Source organism: Cyprinus carpio, chromosome A14, assembly GCF_018340385.1.
Source record: "Cyprinus carpio isolate SPL01 chromosome A14, ASM1834038v1, whole genome shotgun sequence".
NCBI classification, from domain to species: domain Eukaryota; kingdom Metazoa; phylum Chordata; class Actinopteri; order Cypriniformes; family Cyprinidae; genus Cyprinus; species Cyprinus carpio.
In genome coordinates, this window is record NC_056585.1 from 14,742,868 (window position 1) to 14,753,261 (window position 10,394).

The 10,394-nt window shown below is 35.9% G+C and overlaps 2 protein-coding genes across 3 annotated transcripts; one reads left to right on the forward strand and one right to left on the reverse strand.

The window, feature by feature from the left end:
- Nucleotides 1-103: 103 nt before the first annotated feature.
- Nucleotides 104-2,522, reverse strand: LOC109101635 (HIG1 domain family member 2A-like). The gene is made up of 2 exons (XM_019115024.2): nt 2,275-2,522; nt 104-1,045 (listed from the first exon to the last, which is right to left on the reverse strand). The coding sequence occupies exons 1-2, from the start codon at nt 2,456-2,458 to the stop codon at nt 879-881; spliced, it is 351 nt and encodes a 116-aa protein (XP_018970569.1). The 5' UTR covers nt 2,459-2,522; the 3' UTR covers nt 104-878.
- A 991-nt stretch (nt 2,523-3,513) lies between these two features.
- faf2 (Fas associated factor family member 2) lies at nt 3,514-8,402 on the forward strand. Of its 2 annotated transcripts, none has more exons than XM_019115009.2 (11): nt 3,514-3,661; nt 4,547-4,615; nt 4,725-4,859; nt 5,144-5,220; nt 5,324-5,462; nt 5,643-5,728; nt 5,824-5,915; nt 6,042-6,219; nt 6,353-6,524; nt 7,255-7,398; nt 7,669-8,402. In XM_019115009.2, exons 1-11 carry the CDS (start codon nt 3,599-3,601, stop codon nt 7,849-7,851), a joined length of 1,338 nt encoding a protein of 445 aa, XP_018970554.1. In that variant the 5' UTR covers nt 3,514-3,598; the 3' UTR covers nt 7,852-8,402. The 2 variants fall into 2 exon arrangements, with proteins under 2 accessions (XP_018970554.1, XP_042625917.1); XM_042769983.1 differs by having other exon boundaries at nt 4,725-4,802.
- Nucleotides 8,403-10,394: the final 1,992 nt, after the last annotated feature.

Consider the following 10,394-nt stretch of genomic DNA (forward strand, 5'->3'; position numbering starts at 1 on the left):
GCCTCTCTTGCTCGGACTCCAAAATGTTTGTGCATCAGTGCAGACCATGCAATAACTATTCTGTATTCAGTAACACATTAAAATAAGTTCATTTAAAAACATATGCATTCAGACTATATTTATTGTGACTTTTTAAAATGTAATATCACTAATTCTCATTATCAATTCCCATTAGCAAATACACAGCACCTTATGTAGTCCTTCTAAATACTAACAGAAAATGTAGGTTAAATAAAAAAACAAAAGTGCATTGTAATGTTTCAAGCAATGGTCATCAACATGGAAAAACAGGTACTATGCCTGTCAACCAGACAATTTTGTGACTCTTTAAATTAAATAGTGGGTATAAAGGGGTACTTAACCCAAAAATGAAAATCCTCATTTACTTACCCTCAAGTTGTGCCAAACCTGTATGAGTTTCTTTCTTATGTTAAGCACAAAAGAAGATATTTTAAAGAATATGAGTAACCACTGACTTCCATAATAATTTTTTTTTTCTCCATACTATTAAAGTCAATGGCTATCATCAACTGTTTGGTTACCAACATTCTTCAAAATATGTTCTTCTAAACTCATTCAGGTTTGGAACAACTTGAGGGTCACTTAATGATTGTAAAACAGATTTTTCATTTTGGGGTGAACTATACCTTTAAATGTTTGTATAAGTGTGGCATATTGATACAATTTGCTAATAGTGCCGTCTACCACCTGTAGATCTACAATAAGAGTTCTTACACTGGACCTTTTTCTGTAAAGAAAATACAAATGCGAAAAATTGCCATTTAATGTTCAGTTCATTCCATATTCACATCACATTTCACCCATCGACCATATAAGGCGCTTGTCAGTTTGGTCAAACAGGGTCTGGTGTCTTCTCTTCACTGCTTAGGCTTCAGTGCTGTGGCAGCTACACCCACTATAATAGCAACGACGGTGAAGCCTTGAGCGAAGATACGGGCTCTCATTAGCAGCTGGGACTGTCGAGTTTTGCCCCGTCTGAAGGCACTGAGGCCGTAGATCAATGCTCCTGCTGTTCCCAAACAACCTGAGGAGGAAAATCACAAGCTTATTCTACTAATCTTATACTATACAAAACAAGAATTATGCATTTACCATACATTACACATTATCAAGGGGTCTGTTCTGATAGAATCTTTCTGTTAAAGATGTTAAAATATTCAAATGTATTTTTATTTCTTCTGGCATAACAGTCTTGCTTTTCTGTTTTTAATGGTTTGTATTTTGAGTAAAGCCAAGCCGGACTGCTGTATGGGTCACATCCAAACCCCACAGCTGGAGAGAAGGGTGTGTTTAGTGGAAAATCCACTGTGTTCAGGGATTCTCGTTGTGATTTAATGTGATTTGATTCACTTACTGCCCACTCAAAACACTACCATTCAAAAGTTTGTGATCAGTTAGGGGTTTTTTTTTTGGTCAAAAGTGACAATATAATATATATTAAAAAAATAATACAAATAATCTATTCCACATATATGCGGTCCTTTTGAACCTTCTATTCATTAATATTAAGTAGCAGAACTGTTTTTGACATTGATAAATGTTTTTTTTTTTACTATATATTTTCACTATATTTTAATCAAATAAATGTCGCCTTGACGAGTATAAGAGACTTCAATAAACATTAAAAACAGTTAAATAAATAAATAAAAACTTACCAGCCCTAAACGTTTGAACAGCAGTACATGTTCGGCAAAATATTGTTACAAAAGCAATTGATAATAGAAAACTTTTTCTAACTTGCTATAGGTACCAAAATGTACTATACATTCATATTAAAATATATCGTTGTTATTTTATTGTTGCAAGAGTATTGCTGTTATTGTTTATTGTATTTCATCCCTTTTTCCCCTTCTGGCTCTGACACAACAAAGACTTTGCATGGCAAAACTTCCAAAGCACAGAGCAGGGAACTCCGTGTATCGACTGCTATATGTTACATTGACAGGGGTAAACGAAAGTCACACTCTGCACATTTAACTTCTGTCAGTGTAAAATGTAAATCTCAGCTGCATGGTTAATAGAACATGGCATATACAGTATATGTCACTGCAAGATGATCACCTTGATCTCAAATGCATGACATAAGAGGTTTCCATGCAATGGCATTGCACTAATACATTAAGTTTATTCAAAGCTCTCTGAATTTGATCTTTAACGGCGTTTAATTGTATTGTTGGTACGTTAACGAAGATCAACTGAAGCTGTATTTGGTGTACTTGTGTAAGTCAGTGTTTACTGTTTTATGTAACTCACCTATAGGGACGAATGGATTCTCTTTGGTCTTCCTGATGAATTTGTCTTTAAAATTCTCCTCCTTCGCTCTTGGCAGCGGGGAGAATCCCTCGATAACCGGAGGCTGAGACAAATCAAACACGACGGGGGGAGAAACTGCTTTGGTCGGTTGATCTTGACCAACTGGGGTCGTTGCAGTTGCCATGATTAGATCTTCTTCCTCTTCTTCTTCTTCTTCTTCTTCTTCTGTTTACTGGCGGTTGGCTGCCTAGCTTATTAGTGCATTACCGCCACCATCTGAACTGGAGTGTAGAGCATCGATGCTTGTATATGTATATAGTTATAAATAAATAAATAAACAAATAAATAAACATCATATTCTTATATATAATTTTCTGTATATTTAATATATTTTAACAAAGCAAATCTTATATTCTTATTCCTTTTTATCTCACTTAATATATCTCCTAATCATGCTTCCACTTTCTTCCATTACTTTAGCTTCTAGCATTTCTCGTTCGTCGTTATATGCTCTACAATGCAACATGCTCTACAGTTTCAAAAATCCCACAATGCATGCAGAATCCATTCGGATGTTTCTTGATTCTGTTTAGATTTCCATTTGATGAAGTATGTCCTATTTTAATTCTAATTATTACTGATTCTTCTCGTCTTCTTAATTCAGTGTCATTGTTACGTATTCCTGCTTCCCTTTGAATTCAATATAGATGTCGTCCAGTCTCCTCCCAAAGTTCCTGCCATGCATTTATAAGAGCTTTCCAAATTATTATTTTTGATTCTGCCTTACTAATTTTTTTGTCAATTCCCATCTGAATCAAGTTCAAAGAATTCTTAGCATGCTTATCTGCCTTCTCATTTCCTTCAACTCCAACATGTGCTGGAACCCAAATACATAAAATAAAAATGCACTGATTTTTCTGCTTAGAAGTTATTTTTCTTCTTATTTTGTGTTTATTGGGCTTAGAACTTCTGTTAACAGGAATTGGAATAAACAGATAACAGGGCATTTCCGCCAGCTGTGCATCACATGACAAAACGATTTAATTTTAGACCCTTTTTTTGTAATATCTTTTTTCTAATACCACAATAGGCTACATAATGTATTTTACCCGCAATAGCACATATAATCTAATTATGGTTACTAGCTGCACTTTTTTCTTTGAAAAAAACAAACAAAAAACAAATGAAGGTAAACTTACGCGACACGACTCCTGCGCAGCAGGCGGCGCAAAACAGAAAGAAGCGTTGGCTCAACGTTTTACGTATTGGTCACGTCAGCACGCTTTAAACGTCAACGCGTTTTGTTAGGGCTCGACGAGGTAAGATGGCGGCGCCAGAAGAACAGGAATTATCTCAGGCTCAAACTGAAAAACTCCTCCAGTTTCAGGTACCAAATAGATTGTCTGGCTAACAAATACCGATTGGATCTTTTATAGACTCAATTATCAGAAAAAATAGTGTTCGCAGTGTCCAGCTCAGCTGCTTTAAGTATAAATGACCAGTCAGCGAGCTAACTGCCGTTAAGATCGTTAGTTTGTACTCAGCCGACACCAGCTTCAGTTTATCTAATAAATACAGACTTAATATGAATAATACCCTTTTGATTTATGCCCACATAAAGACTTTCTCGTGTATACAAGTGTGTTTTGTTTTAGTTGAAATGGCAGCTGTCAGTTAGGCAGCGAGACATTGGTTGTGTCTCAAAAACCTAGAGAGCTGCCTACCTAGACAGCAGATTTGGTTAGAGGAAAGTGCGCATATGATGCCCAAAGTGTTGTCTAGTTAGATAGCTTTCCAGGTTTTTTGACGGCTGGAGGAAGAACAGCTAGTCGTCCGGAACGCTACGTAAAATGCCATCTAAATAGACAGTTTACTAGGGTTTGATGCACAGTGCTAATCTGCACCCGAGTCTGCCAATAACTTAACTTAATGCATTTTAGGGGATTTTTTTTGTTTGTTTTTTGGTTTTGTTTTAAACTGGTAGCAGCAACCACTAGAGAAGTTAACTTGTTCCTCATCTACTCCTGAGTCATAGTCAGAGTAATATAAAAGAAATATGCCCTTGAATAATAACTGATCTCGAAAACACTCACTTAATCTTGAATTTTATAAACACACTGCCTCCCAAATGTTTCATTCTCTAGCAAAGCTGGTCACATATTTCATAACACATCTGCCATGCAACAGCATTTGTATTGTTTAACTTATGACAATAGATTTCATCTCTTTTCCTTTGTTTGCAAATAACGTGAGATTTGTTGTTCTTATTCAGGACCTGACAGGCTTGGAGTCAATGGACCAATGTCGGCGCACATTAGAACAACACAACTGGAACATTGAGGTGAGCGCTGGTAAACCAGATGAATGGATCCTTTCATTCTTGTATGGTTTAACCTTTTGTATTAGGAACATTATTCTTCTTATTGGGGTTAATGGAAATCTTTTTACAGGCCGCAGTACAAGACAGACTAAATGAGCAAGAAGGAGTTCCGAGTGTCTTCAACCCGCCGCCCACCAGACCGTTACAGGTCAACACAACAGACCACAGAGTGTATAGCTATATTGTCTCAAGGCCACAGCCTAGAGTAAGAGGGTCTTTCGGATTTTTATGTTCTGTGTTGTTTGTTTTTTTCCTTTATTCCCAGTGCTCATATCTTTGTACTAGTGTTTACAATAATTATAAATGCTTAAAACATTTTTATGTAGCTGTGGTAAATACTAAAATGCCAAGGAAAGATTCTGGTTCCGACCTGCTATGACATGCAGACAGTTGAGGGTATGCAGCACTATGACAGATATTGCAACATGGTCCTCTATAAATATTAAATAAACCACTTGTATATATATTTTTTCTCTCTCTCTGTTACAGGGCTTATTAGGTTGGAGTTACTACTTGATAATGCTTCCCTTCAGGTTTACGTATTATACAATTCTGGACATATTCAGGTATTAAAGCAGTTAAACTAATCTAATATAAACTTCTTATATTTCACACTACAGTAGTAACTAGACTTTCCACTGATGTTTCTTCCTGTCCTGAATTCTTCAGATTCGCCCTGAGATTCATTCGACCAGATCCAAGGGGCCGTGTCACAGATCCTGTTGGTGATGTCATGTCCTTTATTCAGAGTTTTGAGGAGAAATACGGTCGATCACATCCTGTATTCTACCAGGGAACATATAGCCAGGTATGTCAATATAGAAAAAATCAAATTAATGGAACAAAATGAACTAATGTATCGAATAAAAGTTTAAGAACATCTAACTTTTACACATATTTGACTCATTTACCAGGCAAGACATCTGAAGACTGAAACATCTTGCGTTAAGTAAATCCAAGAATGTTCTTAATGTTTTTTTTCTTCTAGGCTCTGAATGATGCCAAGCGAGAACTTCGCTTCTTGTTAGTTTATCTTCATGGAGAAGATCACCAGGACACAGATGAGTTCTGCCGGTAGGTTTTAAGTTGGATGTTCTTCTCTATTCACATTTACATCTGGTGAGCTTCTGATCTCATAACTAGACCTCTTTTCTGTCTGTCTCTCTTAGAACCACATTATGTTCAGAAGAGGTACTGACCTTCATTAACACAAGGATGCTGTTTTGGGCCTGTTCCACCAGCAAGCCAGAGGGTTACCGAGGTAACCAGCTTCCCATCAACTTCACCTCCCAGTCTCTTGATTAATCCCTTTCTGAATGTTGTTGTGGCGTCGTCGTTATCTCACGAGATGTGAGATCATTATCTTGTCTCTATGTTGTGTGTTCAGTCTCTCAGGCCCTGCGTGAGAACACCTATCCCTTCCTGGCTATGATCATGCTGAAGGACCGCAAAATGACAGTTGTTGGGAGACTGGAGGGGCTGATCCAGCCTGAGGATCTTATCAACCAGCTGACCTTCATCATGGAGGCAAACCAGACATATCTCATGTCAGAACGACTAGAGCGGTAAGATTACGTCATTTGCTTTCTGAAGAATTAAAACTCACCCAGATGTGTGGAGGGCATTTAATTACAACATTAAAAAGAAACTATATTGAACATAATTTATTTATCTGTCTGTCTGTCTATCTAACTCTAGGGAGGAGAGGAATCAGACGCAGGTACTGAGGCAGCAGCAAGATGAAGCTTATCTGGCATCCCTCCGTGCAGACCAGGAAAAAGACAGAAAGAAAAGAGAAGAACAAGAGCAGAAACGTCAAGAGGAGGAGAAGGAACGCCAGAGCATCCTTGCCGAAGAGAAGAGACGAAGAGTAAGTAATTTAAGTAATTTGCTATTATGTAAAGAAAAATACATTTAAAAATGAACTTGACAATTACCATTGCTGTCAATCTTTAAAAAAAAAAATAAATAAATTGAATTACAGGATATACATAATTAATTCAAGTAACTGATCACAGTGAAATAACAATCAAATTTAAATAGAAATTAAATCAACAAAAAATTTGATAGCAGTAAAAAGTTATACTGTCTGTGACAAAAGTAATCTCTGGGAGTTAAAAAAAAATTAAAATATTGTGGAGTCCAACGCGGGATTCACAAAACGTTTACTGTTGAAGTATGGCACAGTATCCTGTTTATTCTGCTCCGCTGAATCACAAGTATGATAAATAATAGATGTTTATATTTTCTATCAAGCATTCAAAATACACAACTATGGCAATGGTCGTATCGTTTCCGACATGCGCTGCACACGGTAGACCAATCACAACAGATTGGGCCATCTGACCAATCAGAGCAGAGCAGGCTCACGGAAAGGAGGGGTTTAGAGAGACTGAATCTTTGAACAGCTTTGAACGAATTGTTTGAGAATCGCTGGAAAATGAGGTGATATTACATGTATAATTTGAGAAAACGAAAGCGTTTTATGACCTTGCATGCATGTAATCCTATTGTAGGAGACTCCCAAAACAATATTAGGAACCGTAAAAATGGCATAATAGGGGTAATTTAATGACTTCCTAATGATTATATAATTACAGACACTGGAAGAAGAGAAGGAGCGCAAGTCTGAATTTCTTCCTCCTGAGCCGCCCCTGGACGACCCAGACAGTGTCAAAATAGTGTTCAAATTGCCCAACGATACCCGCGTGGAGCGGCGATTCCTCTTCAGCCAGTCATTGACGGTAAACACCCTTCATCCTTCTTTTTTTTTTCTTTTATCGTTTGTACAGTGTTGAGTACCATAACAGTATGATATCAGTGTCTGTTGTTAAAGATAAGAAAACAGGCTCATGAGACACTCTGTTTTCAGAGTTTTAACGCTGATGTTTGGGGGAAAACAAAGCTTAGACTTTTATTGTATTATATATATAATGCCTTATATTAAAAAAAAAACTGTGTTTTTAATTTTGAACTGAAAACCAGTATCTAAAACTTCTTTTTCCTCCTTTTAGGTAATACACGACTTCCTGTTTTCATTGAAAGAGACCCCTGAGAAATTCCAAATAGTAACGAATTTCCCACGTCGGGTCCTGCCTTGCCTGCCGACGGAAGAGCAGCCCAATCCCCCCACTCTGAGGGAGGCCGGTCTGAGCCGGTCAGAAGTCCTCTTTGTGCAGGACCTTACAGACGATTGACATTTAGCTAACCCCCTGCTCACCACTCAAGTCCCGCCTCCCCTCCAGTTTGTTCTTCTGTTTGATGGCCTGGACGAGGGGTCACTGAGACAAACCTTTTACTGAATTTAAAAAGAAAAGAAAAAAATAACCCATCCATCCCTGCAGTGAAGTTTTGTTCCGTAAAATGAGTGCAAGGTGAACAGCCCTGTAAATATATGACCTAGATATTTAAGGACAAGCCTGGAAGCCACAACTGTTTTCTTTTTCTTTTTCTTTTCTTTTTTTAATGCAAATCAAAGTCGACCATATAATGTATCTCATCTAACGACCAAAAGAGGGTTGTCGGCAAAGGATCCGATGGGCTGCTTGCGGTTCAAGTGAATTTCCAATAAGAAAACTAAAGGCCACAGCTTTTCCATGTGGCTTTGTCTACATAGAGTATAGTGCAAGTCTGCCCATAGTGTGCCTGTGGTAATTCATAGATGCCTATGTTGCCTGTCGTCCATCTGATGGGTCTGGTCATGTAAAGATGTAATTTTCCAATTCTAAATTAAACATTTTAAAATGTTGTTGTGGTTTGACTAACAATGTTTTGGTTCGAGCTTGTTCAACATTCGCATTGCAGCCTGCTGCACAAACCTGAAGCCATGGCTATTGTAATATTTTTGTAGGTATGTGGAAATAAAATATGGCACTAAATAATGACTTAAAACATTCATGGCAAAATTTCATAAAGTAATTGGAGAGGCAGTAACCTAGATTACCTTGTTTTATAGCATTAAGTCTGTTTGAATGTGAGTTTAAACTGTTAGTGTGAATCTCATAAAGCTGGTCAGAAGATGGGTCACATTTCACTTAATCTAGATTCTGTCCATTAGGACAATTCATTTTTTTATGCATTGTGACATTTTCACATAATTTTAATGTAGAAAAAATGTACAGTATTTATACACCATGGTAGTATTTGTTATACTGCCTTTATTCTGATTGTAATTAATAAATCACGCCAGACTGGTTGATTTATATTACTGTATCATAGCAATGATGACCATTGAGAATATGAATTGATAATAATGCCTCAATGCAATAAATAAATAAAATCCTAAATAGGGATACATTGTTATTCTAGCCAATATGGCTGATATTTTAATTCTATACTTTACTTTGTTTTTGTATACTAGAGGTGAGTTTAGGCAACAAAATGTACAGTGATGTATAATGTATTGTATGAATGTTCATTTTGAAATCTGCTATAGATAAATGTATACTGTTTGATTAAAAAATTAAATAAGCACTTATATTTTTTATAATTAAAAGGAGGGACCTATGGGATGCTGGTTAGATAATAACCAGAATTTGAATGACTATTTGGGTAATATTCCACAACGTTTGTGTGTGTGTGGTCTGAAACAGAATTCACTGCACAATTCAAAGTAACTTCAGTAGTAAAAAATTTTCCTAAATATATATATATATATATATATATATATATATATATATATATATATATATATATATATTTTTTTTTACTTTTTAACATTTTTTGCAGTAATCAATGGATGTTCCTAGAAGATACTATATATATATATATATATATATATATATATATATATATATATATATATAAAGGAAACAATTAATGTCCAATTTCTTCCTAAAATGAATTTAACAACAAAAGAGGCAGATACTGACCTATAAATTATATGTTGGGAATACACTTGGCATCACTAGGTCTAAATTTATAATTTAACACAATTTGTTTTTGTTTTTTTGTTTTTACATCCACATTAAAATTAATATGCTGTATAAACAGATTATGGTTTATTGCTTTTGATTAAATGGGGAAATATGACCTAAACATTCTTTATGAGATTCACCTTTTAACTCTTGAGACACAGAAACCCTCAGCAAAGTAACTGAACTGCAGCACATCTGTAGTGTGCAATACGTTAAAAGCAGTGATTACCTTAGTCAGTGTAGTATGAGTATACATCACACATTTATTAGTGAACAACCCTCTCCAATCAGCCACAATAAAAAAAAAATATGATTGCACTACTCAGTAAAGCAGAACTTGCAACTTTCATTTAAAAAAAGTACAAATCTTAAAAATTTCAATCAGTATACAGATGTATTTATAATAAACTATTACTAGTTATATGTTAAATGCTACAAACAATGATTCCAATGGAATGAAAAAATTATAGCATTAAGAACCATTTCCTATATATAATATATATATATTAGCTTTTTTATTTATTTTTTTTATTTTTTTCCCAAATACAAACATGGCAAAAATGAGGTAACTGTAAATGTGCAAGTACCAAAGCAAAATATCTTCCTAATACAGAACACATGCCCCTGGCCCTGTTGTTGGCTGGGTAGTCTGGAGTTCAGGCAATGACTGACCCCTGAAGGCCAGGAGGAGAATAGAACAGTAAACAATCCACTATCCCACCACAGCAAGAAATCATTGGTAAACAATCAGTGGCGTCTATGGAGCAATCAACAAATCACAAATCCTAAAGTATTTAGCTGCTTATTGGAACACAATTTTCCAC